Here is a 23,966-nt window from a genome sequence, read left to right as displayed (position 1 = left end):
GCAGTGAGGGAAGTTCAGTAAACTGTCTTAAATTAAAATAAACGACAGCCAAGTGTAAAAACAGTGCCCAAAACAATTTTTCACCCAGTACCTCAGATAATTAAACGATTTAACATGCCAGCAAAACGTTTAAAATCAAATAATATGAAATGTCATTAAACAGCCTGCTGCAAGTCGTTCCCACTGCAAGTTAGGCTAAAAGATATATGCATATAGTATTATCCCAGTGAAGTGCCATTCCCCAGAATACTGAAGTGTAAACATATATACATAACAGCCTGATACCAGTTGCTACTACTGCATTTAAGGCTGAACTTACATTATATCGGTATTGGCAGTATTTTCTTAGTCAATTCCATTCCTCAGAAAATAATATACTGCAACATACCTCTTTGCAGGTGAACCTGCCCGCTGTCCCCTGATCTGAAGTTTACCTCAGAATGGCCGAGAACAGCAAAATGAATCTTAGCTACGCCGGCTAAAATCATCCAAAAACTCAGGTAGATTCTTCTTCAAATTCTACCTGAGAAGGAACAACACACTCCGGTGCTGTTTTAAAATAACAAACTTTTGATTGAAGATATAAAAACTAAGTATAATCACCACAGTCCTCTCACACATCCTATCTATTAGTTGGGTGCAAGAGAATGACTGGGTGTGACGTAGAGGGGAGGAGCTATATAGCAGCTCTGCTTGGGTGATCCTCTTGCACTTCCTGTTGGGCAGGAGTTAATATCCCAGAAGTAATGATGACCCGTGGACTGACTACACTTAACAGGAGAAAAGTATATTTCTATAACAGTGTTGGTTATGCAAAACTGGGGAATAGTAAATAAAAGGGATTATCCATCTTTTTAAACAATAACATTTTTGGTCTTTACTATCCTTTTAAAATTGTATTCTCTATCTCAATTATGAAAGAAAAAAAACTGGGTTTCATATCCCTTTAAACCAACACAGAAAAAAGGAAGCGCTAAAAAAAGCAAAAACCCGGGGAACCTCAAATGGATGTTATAAAAAACTGTAAATGATTTAAATGTGACTATCGCATATACTATGGTCATTTACAGTTTTTTATAATATCTATTTGAGGTTCCCTGGGTTTTTGCCGTTTTTAGCGCTCCCTTTTTTGTGTTGGTTTATTATATATGTAGAGTAACATCTTCTTTTAGGGTAGTTAATCCAGATATATTTTTGGCATGGTATATTAGATCAGTTTCCTTTTTCATATCTCTAACATATTCACAAAAAAATCACTTGTATGGTTCGTTTCAAAAATGAATTTATTAAAATGAAATCTACTAAGTATACAGTTAAGGGACACATGAGTTGATGTATTTTTAAAAGTTTTATTAAACATTTACAAAATATAGTGTAAAACACAGAATAAAAACAGCAGAATGTGGACATCAGTAGCAAATTAACAAAAAGAACACAAAGCTGAACTGAGAAAGGTTTAAAAAAAAAAAAAACCCTAAAAGGGGAAAATAAGGGGGAAATAAATCGTAAACAATTTAAAACAAGCTTTCTGATAAATCAGATCTAGTTTAGTCACTAGGAAAACCTGCACTTGATAAGTCACAGTAAAAACAGAAGCTCCCTGTGCACGGGCATTGCCTGTAGGGACAGTAAACACCTTGTAATTACAGTATTTTTCTGCTGTCTTTCAATAAACAACATACTAAGAGAAAGGGAATACAATGTGAATGAATTAACACCTAGGTTGCTGTAATAGTTTTTTCAATAGCCAAACTCTAACCATCACTAGCATTATGTAAAGCAGCTAATCAGGACATTCTACTGGAATACACACAGCTACCCTCTGCCATTTTGTTTGCAAAAGTACATTTGTTCAGCAGTTTCTTATCTGATGATCTCTACTGAAGCTAATGAAGCACAGATATGTGAATGGGATAGGCATTTAAAGTCTGTCATGTGCACTTCCAAACTTTAGAATTAGAAAAACTTAATTCTTAAATTACAGAAATAGGAAGCAAAATAAATAATGAAGGTGTATGGTAAAGTTGTTTTATTACACATAAGTAAACGTATATTACAATCTCAAAGGGTTTACTGTCTCCTTTAATAAGAGGAGTTGTTTTACGCATTACAGAATTAAGGGTCTGTGGTTTTATCTGTACACACGAGCTACAATATATATATATATATATATATATATATAAAAACTATAATATAAAGTCATCTTGGAGGTTTACGAAATTTGCTTTGAACAAACACCCTTGGAACACAAAGCCCCTCCTTCTTATTTACAGTTTCTCTAAGCACATACTCGTTCAGCACTTCAATGTATCCTGCGGCTGTGAAGAGAGCCAGCAAGTGCTCTGAAACAAAGAGATACACGGGTTAGAGCAATGTTATACAAATGTAGCACATATCTCAAGAACATGTATTCTCTTTTTTCTGAAGCCCATTTAAAATGATGATGTGGGATGTGAATCGTGTTTTCTGTGTGATGTCATTACTAGGTTATCTTTATATGGTTTTACTTTTCAGTGCAACAAAAACTAGTCTGCTAAATGTTACTGCTAACTAAATACAAGTTACTATTATCAAGATCAACAAAGGAAGGAATAATTCTATGCAACATCATCTATAAATTACTAATAAACTTTCACCTCTGGATTTCTATGTAAAATTAAATTATTTTAATATTGATGTATAAAGTTTAACACAAACTAATATTTCACTTTTTTCTGCTATCTATAACTGGAAAGGTTACTTCCACTTTGAACATACAAACATAATCTAGCAAGATTGTGAACAGTTTATTGCTAAGGGGTTTAAGATTAGGGGTTAATTACGTAATGGGGTCTGGTGTTAAAAACGTTAAAGACTAGCTTAATAATGTCCACCTTTAGTGAAGAAATATGATCTCGTCCCATCTTGTCTGACATAGAAATTCTCCCCTAGCTTGCTCCCCGATTTGAATCGCAGCATTGCATGGTCATACAAGCCATAGTCCCTGAACAAAACACATCCTCCTGGCTTTAACACCTGCAAAAGAATATATGGACTCTATTAATGTCTGAGGGTAAAATATTGTGCTTTACAAGGCTATGTGTTGGGGATATAGATATATATATATATATAGAGAGAGAGAGAAAGAGAGAGAGAGAAAGAGAGAGAGAGAAAGAGAGAGAGAGAAAGAGAGAGAGAGAAAGAGAGAGAGAGAAAGAGAGAGAGAGAAAGAGAGAGAGAGAAAGAGAGAGAGAGAGAAAGAGAGAGAGAGAAAGAGAGAGAGAGAGAAAGAGAGAGAGAGAAAGAGAGAGAGAGAGAAAGAGAGAGAAAAAGAGAGAGAAAGAGAGAGAGAGAGAAAGAGAGAGAGAGAAAAAGAGAAAGAGAGAAAGAGAGAAAGAGAAATAGATAGATAGATAGATAATATATATATATATATATATATATATATATATATATATATATATATATATATATATATATATATATATATATATAGGCAAAAAATTGGTGTATGCGCACTCTCACCAACGTTCAACAACTACCAGGGTGCTATACGGTGTATGATAGAAAAGCAAAAAAGAAGCACTCACTGGATTTTCATCAAAAAGTGACCAGAAATTTAATGTAGTTTGTGACGTTTCGGGACAACAACAGTCCCTTCCTCTGACAAATAAACACTGAACAAAAGCTGCCTTAAATAGGCTCCCAAATACACTCCCCTCAGGTTCAGCCAATCAGGCTGAATAATTACACACACCCATTAAGTGACCAATGAAAAAACATAATCCAAATTGTGCATGTGACTGTTATAACTTTAAAAACACATTCCCTTTGGATCCCAATGCTAGTAGTCATGCCCTCTATTGACAATAAACATCATATGTAATTATCAATCGTCTAAATAAATGCAAAAGATCATAAAATCATCTATTATTAAACATCCAATCAAACATTGGATTACAAAAACTCAACTTGTAATAGATTCCAATTCGTCATTCCTCTTACTCCTGATCCGCCCCTTGTTGCCAGGGACGCAATCAGCTGTAAGACTATAGCCATCAACCAAAGTTACGGATCAGCCCCTGATTACTAGGCACACAGACCTCGGTCTAATTCTAACCCTCAAACCAAATGCGCATCACCACACACAATAGCGCATCTACTGCTAAATTCCTTATTGTCTGCACCTTTCTAGATACACTGTACCCGATCGCCTTGTGAAAAACTAACAAGCATGTAAACATAAAATCGTCCAATGGCAAGATGCCATGTAAAGATGGGCGTGTATAAAGGAGCGTGTATGCCTCAGTAGTAGATATGCTAATGTCTAATACATCACCTACCAAAAAGCCAATAGCAAGGAGCCACAACAGAAAATAGGCGTATACATAAAGGCTTGCCTGTCTCAAACGTAAATACACTGACATCCGATACATCGCAACCACACCCACAAGCGAAAACCAAAATAAAAAAGTGAAAACAAAAATCACAACAACACAAAATGCACCAATGCACAAGCCAACACAGGCACACCGCTCCAATCCCTCTGTGCACCGGCGACCGCATCATACACAGCGCAATCGCAATGTCCAAATTGTCAATATGCACATAAAGCAAAGATCAGCCACATCCAGTGCAACACACCCCCGGGTGCACACAACTAAACTTATAACAATGATTTACTTCTAGAACACCTGTTTGGTGTCCCGCATGTTTAATATGTTTTCTTAAATATTGCCATCTATAAATCAGTGAAACAAATCCAGCCAATCGCTAAAAGTCTAGCCCTACTAGGGCGTGTTTATTAACTCATAGTGCCTAAAAAGTGAGCCTATTGCTCAAATCCTAACGTGAACTATTGTCACTTAAAGATTATACAATCCCCGTCTAGGAAAAAGGGGACTGAAAAAATTCCAAAAATTTATTTAAAGAATATTAACACATGTGTGGTTATCATTATTATGATTTATTTTTTTGATTTTTTTGATTTTTTCAATTGATCTTGGATTCTATTTTTGACCTATTTTTACACTTTTTGGCCTGTTTATACTTTTTTATTTTTATTTTTATTTATTTTTCATTTATTTTTATCTTTTAATTTTTGAGTACTTAGAAATCCCCATGTGATTCCATGCTTTGGTGAGAGTCCATGATAATCCGCTGTAACATATTTGTTTTTTGTTTTTTCTTGAAGAATTGCCTTTTTTTGATAAGATTATATTGATATTTTTTCAATAGGGAATATTTGTTCTTTGTCAGTTCTCCATGTGCAAATTTTTGTTTTTAACTGTTTTATTTTAATTGTACTGTCCGTGTGGTGTATCACTCCAAGGGAGTGGTTACACGATTCCTATTGGATCCTTCTGCAGTTTTGTCATGCCCTACATGATGTAGCCCCTTTTTGTCTTTCCCTCCCCCCCCCCCTTGTTTCCTTTTGGGGGTACAGTTGGATGCCCGAGATTGGGGCAAAGACATGGTGTGGTTAACATGTGGGGATATATGTTTTTATTTTTTAGATTCACTTATTTTTTAGGTTTATGCACTTTTTAGGTGATAATTTTAGGTCCACACATTTAGACACATGTGTTAATATTCTTTAAATAAATTTTTGGAATTTTTTCAGTCCCCTTTTTCCTAGACGGGGATTGTATAATCTTTAAGTGACAATAGTTCACGTTAGGATTTGAGCAATAGGCTCACTTTTTAGGCACTATGAGTTAATAAACACGCCCTAGTAGGGCTAGACTTTTAGCGATTGGCTGGATTTGTTTCACGGATTTATAGATGGCAATATTTAAGAAAACATATTAAACATGCGGGACACCAAACAGGTGTTCTAGAAGTAAATCATTGTTATAAGTTTAGTTGTGTGCACCCGGGGGTGTGTTGCACTGGATGTGGCTGATCTTTGCTTTATGTGCATATTGACAATTTGGACATTGCGATTGCACTGTGTATGATGCGGTCACCGGTGCACAGAGGGATTGGAGCGGTGTGCCTGTGTTGGCTTGTGCATTGGTGCATTTTGTGTTGTTGTGATTTTTGTTTTCACTTTTTTATTTTGGTTTTCGCTTGTGGGTGTGGTTGCGATGTATCGGATGTCAGTGTATTTACGTTTGAGACAGGCAAGCCTTTATGTATACGCCTATTTTCTGTTGTGGCTCCTTGCTATTGGCTTTTTGGTAGGTGATGTATTAGACATTAGCATATCTACTACTGAGGCATACACACCCATCTTTACATGGCATCTTGCCATTGGACGATTTTATGTTTACATGCTTGTTAGTTTTTCACAAGGCGATCGGGTACAGTGTATCTAGAAAGGTGCAGACAATAAGGAATTTAGCAGTAGATGCGCTATTGTGTGTGGTGATGCGCATTTGGTTTGAGGGTTAGAATTAGACCGAGGTCTGTGTGCCTAGTAATCAGGGGCTGATCCGTAACTTTGGTTGATGGCTATAGTCTTACAGCTGATTGCGTCCCTGGCAACAAGGGGCGGATCAGGAGTAAGAGGAATGACGAATTGGAATCTATTACAAGTTGAGTTTTTGTAATCCAATGTTTGATTGGATGTTTAATAATAGATGATTTTATGATCTTTTGCATTTATTTAGACGATTGATAATTACATATGATGTTTATTGCCAATAGAGGGCATGACTACTAGCATTGGGATCCAAAGGGAATGTGTTTTTAAAGTTTTTTTTTCCAATAACGTTATAACAGTCACATGCACAATTTGGATTATGTTTTTTCATTGGTCACTTAATGGGTGTGTGTAATTATTCAGCCTGATTGGCTGAACCTGAGGGGAGTGTATTTGGGAGCCTATTTAAGGCAGCTTTTGTTCAGTGTTTATTTGTCAGAGGAAGGGACTGTTGTTGTCCCGAAACGTCACAAACTACATTAAATTTCTGGTCACTTTTTGATGAAAATCCAGTGAGTGCTTCTTTTTTGCTTTTCTATAGATATATATATATATATATATATATATATATATATATAGATAGAGAGAGAGAGAGAGAGAGAGAGAGAGAGAGAGAGAGAGAGAGAGAGAGAGAGAGAGAGAGAGAGAGAGAGAGATAGGGAGTGCAGAATTATTAGGCAAGTTGTATTTTTGAGGATTAATTTTATTATTGAACAACAACCATGTTCTCAATGAACCCAAAAAACTCATTAATATCAAAGCTGAATAGTTTAGGAAGTAGTTTTTAGTTTGTTTTTAGTTATAGCTATTTTAGGGGGATATCTGTGTGTGCAGGTGACTATTACTGTGCATAATTATTAGGCAACTTAACAAAAAACAAATATATACCCATTTCAATTATTTATTTTTACCAGTGAAACCAATATAACATCTCAACATTCACAAATATACATTTCTGACATTCAAAAACAAAACAAAAACAAATCAGTGACCAATATAGCCACCTTTCTTTGCAAGGACACTCAAAAGCCTGCCATCCATGGATTCTGTCAGTGTTTTGATCTGTTCACCATCAACATTGCGTGCAGCAGCAACCATAGCCTCCCAGACACTGTTCAGAGAGGTGTACTGTTTTCCCTCCTTGTAAATCTCACATTTGATGATGGACCACAGGTTCTCAATGGGGTTCAGATCAGGTGAACAAGGAGGCCATGTCATTAGATTTTCTTCTTTTATACCCTCTTGCCAGCCACGCTGTGGAGTACTTGGACGCGTGTGATGGAGCATTGTCCTGCATGAAAATCATGTTTTTCTTGAAGGATGCAGACTTCTTCCTCTACCACTGCTTGAAGAAGGTGTCTTCCAGAAACTGTCAGTAGGACTGGGAGTTGAGCTTGACTCCATCCTCAACCCGAAAAGGCCCCACAAGCTCATCTTTGATGATACCAGCCCAAACCAGTACTCCACTTCCACCTTGCTGGCGTCTGAGTCGGACTGGATCTCTCTGCCCTTTACCAATCCAGCCACGGGCCCATCCATCTGGCCCATCAAGACTCACTCTCATTTCATCAGTCCATAAAACCTTAGAAAAATCAGTCTTGAGATATTTCTTGGCCCAGTCTTGACGTTTCAGCTTGTGTGTCTTGTTCAGTGGTGGTCGTCTTTCAGCCTTTCTTACCTTGGCCATGTCTCTGAGTATTGCACACCTTGTGCTTTTGGGCACTCCAGTGATGTTGCAGCTCTGAAATATGGCCAAACTGGTGGCAAGTGGCATCTTGGCAGCTGCACGCTTGACTTTTCTCAGTTCATGGGCAGTTATTTTGCGCCTTGGTTTTTCCACACGCTTCTTGCGACCCTGTTGACTATTTTGAATGAAACGCTTGATTGTTCGATGATCACGCTTCAGAAGCTTTGCAATTTTAAGAGTGCTGCATCCCTCTGCAAGATATCTCACTATTTTTGACTTTTCTGAGCCTGTCAAGTCCTTCTTTTGACCCATTTTGCCAAAGGAAAGGAAGTTGCCCAATAATTATGCACACCTGATATAGGGTGTTGATGTCATTAGACCACACCCCTTCTCATTACAGAGATGCACATCACCTAATATGCTTAATTGGTAGTAGGCTTTCGAGCCTATACAGCTTGGAGTAAGACAACATGCATAAAGAGGATGATGTGGTCAAAATACTAATTTGCCTAATAATTCTGGACTCCCTGTGTGTATGTATATATAGATATAGATATAAATATAGATATAGATATAGAGAGAGAGAGAGAGAGAGAGAGATATAGATATATAGATATAGATATATAGATATAGATATATAGATATATATATATAATATAATTTATGCGTACCTGATAAATTCATTTCTCCTGTAGTGTAGTCAGTCCACGGGTCATCCATTACTTATGGGATTATAACTCCTCCCTAACAGGAAGTGCAAGAGGATCACCCAAGCAGAGCTGCTATATAGCTCCTCCCCTCTACGTCATATCCAGTCATTCGACCGAAACCATACGAGAAAGGAGAAACTATAGGGTGCAGTGGTGACTGGAGTTTAATTAAAATTTAGACCTGCCGTAAAAACAGGGCGGGCCGTGGACTGACTACACTACAGGAGAAATGAATTTATCAGGTAAGCATAAATTATATTTTCTCCTGTTAAGTGTAGTCAGTCCACGGGTCATCCATTACTTATGGGATACCAATACCAAAGCTAAAAGTACACGGATGACGGGAGGGACAGGCAGGATCTTTACACGGAAAGGAACCACTGCCTGTAGAACCTTTCTCCCAAAAACAGCCTCCGAAGAAGCAAAAGTGTCAAATTTGTAAAATTTTGAAAAAGTGTGAAGTGAAGACCAAGTTGCAGCCTTGCAAATCTGTTCAACAGAGGCCTTATTCTTAAAGGCCCAAGTGGAAGCCACAGCTCTAGTAGAATGAGCTGTAATCCTTTCAGGAGGCTGCTGTCCAGCAGTCTCATAGGCTAAACGTATTATGCTACGAAGCCAAAAAGAGAGAGGTAGCCAAAGCTTTTTGACCTCTCCTCTGTCCAGAATAAACGACAAACAGGGAAGAAGTTTGACGAAAATCTTTAGTTGCCTGCAAATAAAATTTCAGGGCACGGACGACATCCAGATTGTGCAAAAGTCGTTCCTTCTTTGAAGAAGGGTTAGGGCACAATGATGGAACAACAATCTCTTGATTGATATTCTTGTTAGTGACTACCTTAGGCAAGAACCCAGGTTTAGTACGCAGAACTACCTTGTCTTAATGAAAAATCAGATAAGGAGAATCACAATGTAAGGCCGATAACTCAGAGACTCTTCGAGCCGAGGAAATAGCCATTAAAAACAGAACTTTCCAAGATAACAGCTTGATATCGATGGAATGAAGGGGTTCAAACGGAACACCTTGCAGAACGTTAAGAACTAAGTTTAAGCTCCACGGCGGAGCAACAGTCTTAAACACAGGCTTAATCCTAGCCAAAGCCTGACAAAAAGCCTGAACGTCTGGAACTTCTGCCAGACGTTTGTGTAAAAGGATAGACAGAGCTGAAATCTGTCCCTTTAACGAACTAGCAGATAAACCCTTTTCTAAACCCTCTTGTAGAAAAGACAATATCCTAGGAATCCTAACCTTACTCCATGAGTAACTCTTGGATTCGCACCAATATAAGTATTTACGCCATATTTTATGGTAAATTTTCCTGGTAACAGGTTTCCTAGCTTGTATTAAGGTATCAATCACTGACTCCGAGAATCCACGCTTTGATAGAATCAAACGTTCAATCTCCATGCAGTCAGCCTCAGAGAAATTAGATTTGGATGTTTGAAAGGACCCTGAATCAGAAGGTCCTGTCTCAGAGGCAGAGACCATGGTGGACAGGACGACATGTCCACTAGATCTGCATACCAGGTCCTGCGTGGCCACGCAGGCGCTATTAGAATCACTGATGCTCTCTCCTGTTTGATCCTGGCAATCAATCGAGGAAGCATCAGGAAAGGTGGAAACACATAAGCCATGTTAAAGACCCAAGGTGCTGTCAGAGCATCTATCAGCAGCGCTCCCGGGTCCCTGGACCTGGATCCGTAACAAGGAAGCTTGGCGTTCTGCCGAGACGCCATGAGATCCAGATCTGGTTTGCCCCAATGATGAAGCAGTTGGGCAAACACCTCCGGATGAAGTTCCCACTCCCCCGGATGAAAGGTCTGGCGACTTAGAAAATCCGCCTCCCAGTTCTCCACGCCTGGGATGTGGATCGCTGACAGGTGGCAAGAGTGAGACTCTGCCCAGCGAATTATCTTTGAGACTTCCATCATCGCTAGGGAACTCCTTGTTCCTCCTTGATGGTTGATGTAAGCCACAGTCGTGATGTTGTCCGACTGAAACCTGATGAACCTCAGAGTTGCTAACTGAGGCCAAGCCAGAAGAGCATTGAAAATTGCTCTTAATTCCAGAATGTTTATTGGAAGGAGTCTCTCCTCCTGAGTCCATGATCCCTGAACCTTCAGGGAATTCCAGACTGCGCCCCAACCTAGAAGGCTGGCGTCTGTTGTTACAATCGTCCAATCTGGCCTGCGGAAGGGCATCCCCTTGGACAGATGTGGCCGAGAAAGCCACCATAGAAGAGAATCTCTGGTCTCTTGATCCAGATTTAGCAGAGGGGACAAATCTGAGTAATCCCCATTCCACTGACTTAGCATGCACAATTGCAGCGGTCTGAGATGCAGGCGCGCAAATGGTACTATGTCCATTGCCGCTACCATTAAGCCGATTACCTCCATGCACTGAGCCACTGACGGGTGTTGAATGGAATGAAGGACACGGCAAGCATTTAGAAGTTTTGATAACCTGTCCTCCGTCAGGTAAATTTTCATTTCTACAGAATCTATAAGAGTCCCTAGAAAGGGAACTCTTGTGAGTGGCAATAGAGAACTCTTTTCTACGTTCACCTTCCACCCATGCGACCTTAGAAATGCCAGAACTAACTCTGTATGAGACTTGGCAGTTTGGAAACTTGACGCTTGTATCAGAATGTCGTCTAGGTACGGAGCTACCGCTATGCCTCGCGGTCTTAGTACCGCCAGAAGAGAGCTCAGAACCTTTGTAAAGATTCTTGGAGCCGTAGCTAACCCGAAGGGAAGAGCTACAAACTGGTAATGCCTGTTTAGGAAGGCAAATCTTAGATACCGGTAATGATCCTTGTGAATCGGTATGTGAAGGTAGGCATCCTTTAAATCCACTGTGGTCATGTACTGACCCTCTTGGATCATGGGTAAGATGGTTCGAATAGTTTCCATTTTGAACGATGGAACTCTTAGGAATTTGTTTAGGATCTTTAAGTCCAAGATTGGTCTGAAGGTTCCCTCTTTTTTGGGAACCACAAACAGATTTGAATAGAATCCTTGCCCGTGTTCCGACCGCGGAACTGGGTGCATCACTCCCATTAGCAAGAGGTCTTGTACACAGCGTAGAAACGCCTCTTTCTTTATCTGGTTTGCTGATAACCTTGAAAGATGAAATCTCCCTTGTGGAGGAGAAGCTTTGAAGTCCAGAAGATATCCCTGAGATATGATTTCCAACGCCCAGGGATCCTGGACATCTCTTGCCCAAGCCTGGGCAAAGAGAGAAAGTCTGCCCCCCACTATATCCGTTTCCGGATCGGGGGCCCTCACTTCATGGTGTCTTAGGGGCAGCAGCAGGTTTTCTGGCCTGCTTGTCCTTGTTCCAGGACTGGTTAGGTTTCCAGCCCTGTCTGTAGCGAGCAACAGTTCCTTCCTGTCTTGGAGCGGAGGAAGTTGATGCTGCTCCTGCCTTGAAATTACGAAAGGCACGAAAATTAGACTGTTTAGCCTTTTGGTTTGGCCCTGTCTTGAGGCAGTTATGTGTAGTGTGATAGGAGCGCCTAAAGGTGGATTCCTGCTGCTAAAAAAGTTCTTCCCTCAAAGAGAACTAAATGGTGGATAAGAAGAAAAAATGGGGTTTATTTAGCAGCGCTAAAAAAAGCTAGGAAATGATGATACCAATCTAATTTATGTTTTATACAATCTATTTTATTTAAAAATTCTTATAACACATAAAAACAACAGCAAATGCTTTTCCTAATTAATAAAGGGACGTCTCCCTTATACAACACTTATAAAAACAGACTAGAACCATATAATCCTAGAATTTAAGGTATAAAGGAATTAATTCTATAGATAACATATGGCAAGCAACAAATTTCTAAGATAAATGGTGAATTAAATATTTAAAAGGCACAAATGTATCAATCCTAATAGCTTTACAGTTCTTCAGTAACAAATTCAGTTATAAAGTTACACAGTTACTTTCCTTGGACATATAATTGGCTCAGGTGTGCTGGATAGTTAAAAAGGCAAAAAACAGCCAATATTCTGATTTAGGTGCCAAAGCAATCGTGGTTAATGGAAATGGTTAATTTAACAGATGAATACCTTGATGTCTTTAAAGTTCAGTTTGCGTGTTTTAAAAAACGTAGTGCAAATTAGTGTAGAGGTACCTTAATCTGTCCTGGTTGCAACCGCTGATTATCTTCACTGTGAGGGATTCACAGACTGTTTGTTCCTGGTGCTTCTGATAAGTCACCTGACCTTCTCTTTGATTCAGAGGTCAGGGGTGATGATCCGTTCTGGTGATGTAGTTATCCTTTTTTTGTTTTCCTTTCTTCTTATAGCCCAAATATTGTTTTCATCTGGGTTCCCTCAGACTTCTTAAGGTTTGAAGAAATCTTTGGTCAGTGTTTAGCAGTAACACCGTATTCCCTGAAGTTACCAAAGGTAGATTTTAACTTGCAGGGTCAGGAGAAAAGTTTAAAGTTGCAGGGTCACACAGCTTTGTGACAGTAGTAAATGAAGTTTAGTAGAGTGTAGCAGGTCCCATTCAACGCGTTTCACCCTTCTGGGCTTTATCAAGAATGCTTATCCTGCTAGCTTCTGGCTTTTTAAAGGTATGAATGTGTTTTGATTGGTTCCTTCATTTCCTTTTGATTTCTATCAACACCTGTGTGGCTTCCAATGTAAAGGTGGACTTTATTTAAGTTGGTAATGATTGTTTCTGTGTTGTTATTTAGTTACATGATACACAAGGAAGAGAACTTATCATTTCTGCTTTATTAGCATTCACACAATTCAACTTATATATTTCAATTCTAAAGTGCCTTTATTAGATAATATACATTTAGATCGTGCAAACTTAAAATTACCTAAACTGAAACGAAAATATAAGAATCAGAATTACCATTCCCATATCTAGAATTATTGTAAGTGGGTAAAAATTAATGATATATATATATTCCTTTTCAACAAAGGATAGTAAGTTCAACAATTTATAAATTTGTAACAATTTAAAAATGGACGAAACGAAAATATAAGAATCAGAATCATCATTCCCATATCTAGAATTATTGTTAGTGGGTAAATGTTAACGATATATACATATTCCTTTTCAACAAAGGATAGTAAGTTCAACAATTTATACATTTGTAACAATTTAAAAATGGACGAAACGAAAATATAAGGATCAGAATCATCATTCCCATATCTAGAATTATTGTTAGTGGGTAAAAATTAACGATATATACATATTCCTTTTCAACAAAGGATAGTAAGTTCAACAATTTATACATTTGTAACAATTTAAAAATGGACGAAACGAAAATATAAGAATCAGAATCATCATTCCCATATCTAGAATTATTGTAAGTGGGTAAAAATTAACGATATATACATATTCCTTTTCAACAAAGGATAGTAAGTTCAACAATTTATAAATTTGTAACAATTTAAAAATGGACGAAACGAAAATATAAGAATCAGAATCATCATTCCCATATCTAGAATTATTGTTGGTGGGTAAAAATTAACGATATATACATATTCCTTTTCAACAAAGGATAGTAAGTTCAACAATTTATAAATTAACAATTTAAAAATGGATGTACAATTAAATCAGAAATTATCAATCCCATAACTAGAGTTATTGCTAGTGGGTAAAAATATGGCTTATTCAATTAATTTATTTATTTTAGGGGGATAAAAATTCCTTTTTAATTACTAGAAAAATGAATTTATATAGGGCTTGTACTATCTTTGCCCAAGATAAATTGAAATGTTATTGCTTATTTAATGTATGTGAGTATTTTCTATATAAGTGGCTGATTTAACCTGGAAAATGTTCGCATATTGTAAGAGACTTTTATAAGAAGGGGGAAATGTCTATCTCAGAATTCAAGCCTCCAGGTTGGAGGGTATTCATTAGGTATATAATTTCAGCTTCTGCCTTTAGGAGTTTATTTTCCCAGTTTCCCCCTCTCCAGTCGGGGTGAACTTTTTTAATTCCCCAATATTTAAAATCTTTAAGGTTGTTGTTGTGTACTTCCCTAAAGTGGCGATAGATATAAGGGTCAAGGTTACCCCTATCTATGCAAGAGAGGTGCTCCCTTATCCTTTCACGGAGCATTCTGGTTGTTTCTCCTATGTAAATTTTTTTACATGAACATTGAATGGCGTAAATAACGCCTTTATCTTGACATCTAATTGTGTCTCTTATTTTGAAAGTAAAGTTTCCACTTTTTGATTTTAAAATCTTTTGTTTACTACTAAATTTACAGGCCCGGCATCTAAAACAGGGGAAAAAAACCATTTAAAGGATTTCCGTCTAGGCACCTTTGAGTGTCTTTCTTCTTTATGCTTTTCAATTGACTGGGAGCTAGTAGGCTCTTCAAATTCTGTGCTTTCCTATATATTATTTTTGGGTTTTCCCCCACTTTTCCCCCTATGATGGGATCAGTTTGTACTAAGTGCCAATGTTTTTTTAAAACTCTTTGGATGTTTAGGTTGTCATGACTGAACTCAGTTATAAAGGGCACATTAATTTCATCTCGATTTTCTTTGATATCTTTTGTTTTATATTCTAAGAGGTCCCTCCTTACTTTCTTATCTACCTCTTGTTTAGCTTCATTGATTACTTCTGGACTATATTCTCTTTCTAAGAATTTCCTTTCTAAGATCTTTATTTGATCCTGATAATCTGTCATTCTTGAGCAATTCCGTTTAATTCTTAAATATTGCCCTTTAGGGACATTGTCTTTCCACTTTTTCATGTGGCAGCTGTTATAATGGATTAGATTATTGGCATCCACCTTTTTAAAATGTGTTTTGGTTATTAATTGGTTTTCTACAATTTCGATATCTAAGTCCAAGAAGGTGATTTGGCTTTTGCTATAGTTACTGGTAAAGGATAGTCCCATTTCATTTTTATTCATATCTGTCAGAATAGTGTTTAGATCAGTTTCACTACCCCCCCATATAAAGAACAGGTCATCTATGTATCTGCTATAGAGCACAAGATCCGCGCCCAGACTATGCCTAGGGAAGAAACCTTCCTCCCAATATCCCATAAAGAGATTGGCATAGCTGGGTGCGAATCTTGTGCCCATAGCTGTTCCCTTCTTTTGAATGTAAAATTTGTCCTCAAATGAGAAATAATTATGGCCTAGGATGAATTTTATTCCATCCTCTATGAATTTCTTTTGTTCCATACATAGTTTGTTGTCCCTATCTAGGGTATTTGAGATTGCCATCAGTCCCAAATCATGACTTATATTGGTGTAAAGCGACGAAACATCGCATGTCACTAATGTGTAGTGTGATTCCCACTTAATTACCTCTAATTTTTTCAAGATGTCAGTGGTATCCTTTAGGTAAGAGGGTAATTTTTTAACATAGCCCTGTAGGTATCCATCTATGTATTTCGAGAGGTTGGAGGTGAGGGAGTTAATACCCGATATTATGGGTCTACCGGGGGGATTATTTAGATTTTTATGAATCTTTGGTAAGAAATATAGAATTGGTATTTTTGGAAATTTTGTAAATAGAAAATCAAATTCTTTTTTATTTATAATTTGTTTTTCTCTTGCATCCTCTAATAATTTGGTTAGTTCACCCAGAAATTTCTTGGTTGGATTTAGTTTTAGTTCCTGATATGTATCCCCTTCATTAAGTAATCTTTGTGCTTCTTCTATATATTTATCTCTGTCCATGATTACAACCCCACCCCCTTTATCTGCCGGTTTAATTACTATGCTGGTATCATTTTGCAATTCTTTAAGAACTGTTCTTTCTTTGTAAGTTAAATTTTTTGGTATCTTATTGTTAGTTTTTATTTTCTTAATATCTTCCTGAACCAATTTTTCGAATAATTCAATATTCCTTCCTTTTTCATTTGTCGGATAAAAAGTGGATTTCGGTTTCATTTTTGAATGAATTACTTGTGGTATTACTATGTTACTATTTGAGGCCATAGGCGATATGGTGGGTGTCTCTTTTGGTTGTTGCCAATTTCTCTCTATTGGATCCCGTAGGAAATATTTTTTCAAGGTTAACTTCCTTACAAACTGGCTCACATGTATGTGTGTGTTGAATTTGTTTAATCTCGTAGAGGGAGCATAGCTAAGGCCTAAGTTTAACACTCTTTCTTCCTCTGTGGTTAAAGTTTTTTTACTAATATTGAAAATGCCACTTTTTTGTTGTATTTTTATTTCACTCTTTTTATTTCCCTGTCTTTTTCTTTTTCCTCCTCTACATCCTCTCTTATTCTTTTTCTCATTCCCACTGGTGGGTCTTTTGAATGTTCTGTTTGTTTTGAAGTGCTGGGTCTTTGTGGGCTCATCTCTAAAAAATAATTCATGTTTTTTTGTTGTTCTTTCTCTTCTAATAGTGTAAATCTATTCGTGGTGTCTATTCTCCATTCTTTTTCAGGTTCTGTTTGTATTCGTGTGTTGTAATTATGTTCTCTATTATTTCTATATTCCCAATCTCTATTACGGTTGTTGTACCCCTGGTATCTTGGTTTATTGTCATTTGGCCAATAACTATATGCTATGTGGCCCCTTGGTTGGTTATGCTCTTCATAATAATCATCCTGTCTTCTATAGTGGTTATAGTTATGGTTCTCAAAAAAGTTACGATTTGTATGGGGTCTTCTATAGTCATTATAGCTTGGGTGTTCAGGTGGGTTTCTATTTGTATTTGTCATGTATTGTGGTCCCCTAGGTCTATAATAGTTTGTTCTGTAGTTTGATTTATATCGTTGAGGTCTGAATTCAGTAGTTTCCCTATAGTTTATCCTTTTTGGAGTTCTGTCATATGGTGTCCTATTTTCTTGATTTTGATCATTGTATTGATATGACTTGGATTGGTGATAAGGGGAATTGGAATAATTTTCCCTTATGGCATGTGCATTGTGTTTGTAATTACCTGTGTTACCCTCAAAATGTTGATTTTTCTGTCTCTCTTCCCTATTATTTATTTTCTCCTCTTCTCTGTTTGCAACTTCATTATAATCTTCCTTATCCCTCTTTAATTTTCTTATTTTAACCTCCTGTAATTCCATACTTAAATTGTCCAATTTTTTCATAATGTCTATCTGTGAATTTTTAAAGTCAACATTTTCTTTTTCATTGCTTAATTTATTTTTTATGGTGATTATGTTCTTCTCAACTATGTCAAGTAAATCTTCTCGTGATCTCTTTAAAATTTGTAATAGTGTTGTGGATGCATTTTTTAATGTCTCATCCCATTCCTTTTGGAATTTATCTTTTAATTCAAAAGTGCAATTTTTTCTCAACCTTAATCCTCTTGGTGCAATCCCTAAACTAATATATTTATCAAGAAACTTTAGTTCCATTTTTTGCTTTAATTCAGTCGTCATAAGTTTTTCTAATTCAAACATTATTTCAGTGATATTCAGATAGGGGCTTACTTTTATTCTTTCCTCATTCTCTACTATATCTTTGAGAGTTTTTTCTCTCCATGTGAAAATGTCATCTTCCATCTTAAGACAGCTCACTAGTCTGGAGTGTTAAAAACACCCCAAGAGGGAACAATAGGTATTTATGTGTAGTGTGATAGGAGCGCCTAAAGGTGGATTCCTGCTGCTAAAAAAGTTCTTCCCTCAAAGAGAACTAAATGGTGGATAAGAAGAAAAAATGGGGTTTATTTAGCAGCGCTAAAAAAAGCTAGGAAATGATGATACCAATCTAATTTATGTTTTATACAATCTATTTTATTTAAAAATTCTTATAACACATAAAAACAACAGCAAATGCTTTTCCTAATTAATAAAGGGACGTCTCCCTTATACAACACTTATAAAAACAGACTAGAACCATATAATCCTAGAATTTAAGGTATAAAGGAATTAATTCTATAGATAACATATGGCAAGCAACAAATTTCTAAGATAAATGGTGAATTAAATATTTAAAAGGCACAAATGTATCAATCCTAATAGCTTTACAGTTCTTCAGTAACAAATTCAGTTATAAAGTTACACAGTTACTTTCCTTGGACATATAATTGGCTCAGGTGTGCTGGATAGTTAAAAAGGCAAAAAACAGCCAATATTCTGATTTAGGTGCCAAAGCAATCGTGGTTAATGGAAATGGTTAATTTAACAGATGAATACCTTGATGTCTTTAAAGTTCAGTTTGCGTGTTTTAAAAAACGTAGTGCAAATTAGTGTAGAGGTACCTTAATCTGTCCTGGTTGCAACCGCTGATTATCTTCACTGTGAGGGATTCACAGACTGTTTGTTCCTGGTGCTTCTGATAAGTCACCTGACCTTCTCTTTGATTCAGAGGTCAGGGGTGATGATCCGTTCTGGTGATGTAGTTATCCTTTTTTTGTTTTCCTTTCTTCTTATAGCCCAAATATTGTTTTCATCTGGGTTCCCTCAGACTTCTTAAGGTTTGAAGAAATCTTTGGTCAGTGTTTAGCAGTAACACCGTATTCCCTGAAGTTACCAAAGGTAGATTTTAACTTGCAGGGTCAGGAGAAAAGTTTAAAGTTGCAGGGTCACACAGCTTTGTGACAGTAGTAAATGAAGTTTAGTAGAGTGTAGCAGGTCCCATTCAACGCGTTTCACCCTTCTGGGCTTTATCAAGAATGCTTATCCTGCTAGCTTCTGGCTTTTTAAAGGTATGAATGTGTTTTGATTGGTTCCTTCATTTCCTTTTGATTTCTATCAACACCTGTGTGGCTTCCAATGTAAAGGTGGACTTTATTTAAGTTGGTAATGATTGTTTCTGTGTTGTTATTTAGTTACATGATACACAAGGAAGAGAACTTATCATTTCTGCTTTATTAGCATTCACACAATTCAACTTATATATTTCAATTCTAAAGTGCCTTTATTAGATAATATACATTTAGATCGTGCAAACTTAAAATTACCTAAACTGAAACGAAAATATAAGAATCAGAATTACCATTCCCATATCTAGAATTATTGTAAGTGGGTAAAAATTAATGATATATATATATTCCTTTTCAACAAAGGATAGTAAGTTCAACAATTTATAAATTTGTAACAATTTAAAAATGGACGAAACGAAAATATAAGAATCAGAATCATCATTCCCATATCTAGAATTATTGTTAGTGGGTAAATGTTAACGATATATACATATTCCTTTTCAACAAAGGATAGTAAGTTCAACAATTTATACATTTGTAACAATTTAAAAATGGACGAAACGAAAATATAAGGATCAGAATCATCATTCCCATATCTAGAATTATTGTTAGTGGGTAAAAATTAACGATATATACATATTCCTTTTCAACAAAGGATAGTAAGTTCAACAATTTATACATTTGTAACAATTTAAAAATGGACGAAACGAAAATATAAGAATCAGAATCATCATTCCCATATCTAGAATTATTGTAAGTGGGTAAAAATTAACGATATATACATATTCCTTTTCAACAAAGGATAGTAAGTTCAACAATTTATAAATTTGTAACAATTTAAAAATGGACGAAACGAAAATATAAGAATCAGAATCATCATTCCCATATCTAGAATTATTGTTGGTGGGTAAAAATTAACGATATATACATATTCCTTTTCAACAAAGGATAGTAAGTTCAACAATTTATAAATTAACAATTTAAAAATGGATGTACAATTAAATCAGAAATTATCAATCCCATAACTAGAGTTATTGCTAGTGGGTAAAAATATGGCTTATTCAATTAATTTATTTATTTTAGGGGGATAAAAATTCCTTTTTAATTACTAGAAAAATGAATTTATATAGGGCTTGTACTATCTTTGCCCAAGATAAATTGAAATGTTATTGCTTATTTAATGTATGTGAGTATTTTCTATATAAGTGGCTGATTTAACCTGGAAAATGTTCGCATATTGTAAGAGACTTTTATAAGAAGGGGGAAATGTCTATCTCAGAATTCAAGCCTCCAGGTTGGAGGGTATTCATTAGGTATATAATTTCAGCTTCTGCCTTTAGGAGTTTATTTTCCCAGTTTCCCCCTCTCCAGTCGGGGTGAACTTTTTTAATTCCCCAATATTTAAAATCTTTAAGGTTGTTGTTGTGTACTTCCCTAAAGTGGCGATAGATATAAGGGTCAAGGTTACCCCTATCTATGCAAGAGAGGTGCTCCCTTATCCTTTCACGGAGCATTCTGGTTGTTTCTCCTATGTAAATTTTTTTACATGAACATTGAATGGCGTAAATAACGCCTTTATCTTGACATCTAATTGTGTCTCTTATTTTGAAAGTAAAGTTTCCACTTTTTGATTTTAAAATCTTTTGTTTACTACTAAATTTACAGGCCCGGCATCTAAAACAGGGGAAAAAACCATTTAAAGGATTTCCGTCTAGGCACCTTTGAGTGTCTTTCTTCTTTATGCTTTTCAATTGACTGGGAGCTAGTAGGCTCTTCAAATTCTGTGCTTTCCTATATATTATTTTTGGGTTTTCCCCCACTTTTCCCCCTATGATGGGATCAGTTTGTACTAAGTGCCAATGTTTTTTTAAAACTCTTTGGATGTTTAGGTTGTCATGACTGAACTCAGTTATAAAGGGCACATTAATTTCATCTCGATTTTCTTTGATATCTTTTGTTTTAGATAATCAGCGGTTGCAACCAGGACAGATTAAGGTACCTCTACACTAATTTGCACTACGTTTTTTAAAACACGCAAACTGAACTTTAAAGACATCAAGGTATTCATCTGTTAAATTAACCATTTCCATTAACCACGATTGCTTTGGCACCTAAATCAGAATATTGGCTGTTTTTTGCCTTTTTAACTATCCAGCACACCTGAGCCAATTATATGTCCAAGGAAAGTAACTGTGTAACTTTATAACTGAATTTGTTACTGAAGAACTGTAAAGCTATTAGGATTGATACATTTGTGCCTTTTAAATATTTAATTCACCATTTATCTTAGAAATTTGTTGCTTGCCATATGTTATCTATAGAATTAATTCCTTTATACCTTAAATTCTAGGATTATATGGTTCTAGTCTGTTTTTATAAGTGTTGTATAAGGGAGACGTCCCTTTATTAATTAGGAAAAGCATTTGCTGTTGTTTTTATGTGTTATAAGAATTTTTAAATAAAATAGATTGTATAAAACATAAATTAGATTGGTATCATCATTTCCTAGCTTTTTTTAGCGCTGCTAAATAAACCCCATTTTTTCTTCCTGTCTTGAGGCAGGGCATGGCCCTTACCTCCAGTAATGTCAGCGATAATTTCTTTCAAGCCGGGCCAGAATAATGTCTGCCCTTTGAAAGGAATATTAAGCAATTTAGATTTAGAAGTCACATCAGCTGACCAGGATTTAAGCCACAGCGCTCTGCGCGCTTGAATGGCGAATCTGGAGTTCTTAGCCGTAAGTTTGGTTAAGTGTACTACGGCATCAGAAATAAATGAATTAGCTAGCTTAAGGGCTTTAAGGGCTTGTTCATAATCTCATCCAATGGAGCTGTGCTAAGGGTCTCTTCCAGAGACTCAAACCAGAATGCCGCCGCAGCAGTGACAGGCGCGATGCATGCAAGGGGTTGTAATATAAAACCTTGCTGAACAAACATTTTCTTAAGGTAACCCTATAACTTTTTATCCATTGGATCTGAAAAAGCACAGCTATCCTCCACCGGGATAGTGGTGCGCTTAGCCAGAGTAGAAACTGCTCCCTCCACCTTAGGGACCGTCTGCCATAGGTCCCGTGTGGTGGCGTCTATTGGAAACATTTTTCTAAATATAGGAGGGGGTGAAAAGGGCACACCGGGTCTATCCCACTCCTTGTTAACAATTTCTGTAAGCCTTTTAGGTATAGGAAAAACGTCAGTACACGCTGGTACCGCAAAATATTTATCCAGCCTACATACTTTCTCTGGAATTGCAACCGTGTTACAATCATTCAGAGCCGCTAATACCTCCCCTAGTAAAACACGGAGGTTCTCAAGCTTAAATTTAAAATTTGAAATCTCTGAATCCAGTTTACTTGGATCAGATCCGTCACCCACAGAATGAAGCTCTCCGTCCTCATGTTCTGCAAATTGTGACGCAGTATCAGACATGGCTCTACTATTATCAGCGCACTCTGTTCTTACCCCAGAGTGATCGCGTTTACCTCTTAATTCTGGCAATTTAGATAGTACTTCAGTCATAACATTAGCCATGTCTTGCAAAGTGATTTGTATGGGCCGCCCTGATGTACTTGGCGCCACAATATCACGCACCTCCTGAGCGGGAGGCGAAGGTACTGACACGTGAGGAGAGTTAGTCGGCATAACTTTCCCCTCGTTGTCTGGTGATATTTTTTTAACATATAAAGTTTGACTTTTATTCAAAGTAACATCTATACATTGAGTGCACAAATTTCTATTGGGCTCCACATTGGCCTTTAAACATAGTGAACAAACAGATTCATCTGTGTCAGACATGTTTAAACAGTCTAGCAATAACACTAGCAAGCTTGGAAAAAACTTTGAAATAAATTTACAAGCTATATAAAAAACGCTACTGCGCCTTTAAGAAACATAAAAATGTGACACAGTTGAATTAACAATGAACCAAATATGTTAAAACAACCAAATTTTAACAGAAAATGTATAAAGTTAGCAGAGGATTGCACCCACCAGCAAAAGGATGATTAACCCCTTAATACCCAAAACGGATAACAGTTGAAATAATAAACGTTTTTATCACAAACACACTGTCACAGGTCTGCTGTGACTGATTACCTCCCTCAAAACTAGTTTTGGAGACCCCTGGGCTCTGTAGAGACGTCCTGGATCATGGAGGAAGAAATAGGAAGACTGTGACTAAATTTTTACTGCGCAATAAAGCGCTAAAATAGGCCCCTCCCACTCATATTACAACAGTGGGGAAGCTCAGTAAACTGTTTTTATGCAGAAAAAAACGACAGCCATGTGGTAAAAATCATGCCCATAAAGTTTTATCACCAAGTACCTCAGAAAAAACGATTAACATGCCAGTAAACGTTTTAAAATTGAAAATTATGAAGTGTTATTAATAAGCCTGCTGCTAGACGCTTTCACTGCAGTGCAGGCTCAAATATTACTTTAATATTGACAGTATTTTCTTAGTGAAATTCCGTTCCCCAGAAATACCTCAGAGTATACATACATACATATCAGCCTGATACCAGTCGCTACTACTGCATTTAAGGCTGCACTTACATTACATC

The 23,966-nt window shown here is 36.7% G+C and overlaps 1 protein-coding gene across 4 annotated transcripts in view; it reads right to left on the bottom strand.

Annotated features, from left to right (window-relative positions):
- Positions 1-1,335: 1,335 nt before the first annotated feature.
- METTL6 (methyltransferase 6, methylcytidine) overlaps positions 1,336-23,966 on the bottom strand; it is a 94,888-nt gene continuing 72,257 nt past the window's right edge. For all 4 annotated transcript variants that reach the window (XM_053714277.1, XM_053714279.1, XM_053714276.1 and 1 more), the window contains exons 5-6: positions 2,874-3,015; positions 1,336-2,342 (exon numbers count right to left, since the gene is read on the bottom strand). In XM_053714277.1, the coding sequence (XP_053570252.1) occupies positions 2,200-2,342; positions 2,874-3,015 (285 nt within the window). In that variant the 3' untranslated portion in view covers positions 1,336-2,199. The remainder of the gene's footprint in view (positions 2,343-2,873; positions 3,016-23,966) is intronic.

Source organism: Bombina bombina, chromosome 5 (genome assembly GCF_027579735.1).
Source record: "Bombina bombina isolate aBomBom1 chromosome 5, aBomBom1.pri, whole genome shotgun sequence".
In the NCBI taxonomy this organism is placed as follows: Eukaryota; Metazoa; Chordata; class Amphibia; order Anura; family Bombinatoridae; genus Bombina; species Bombina bombina.
Note: the sequence above shows the minus strand (reverse complement) of the source record. Positions and strands in the feature narration are given on the sequence as shown.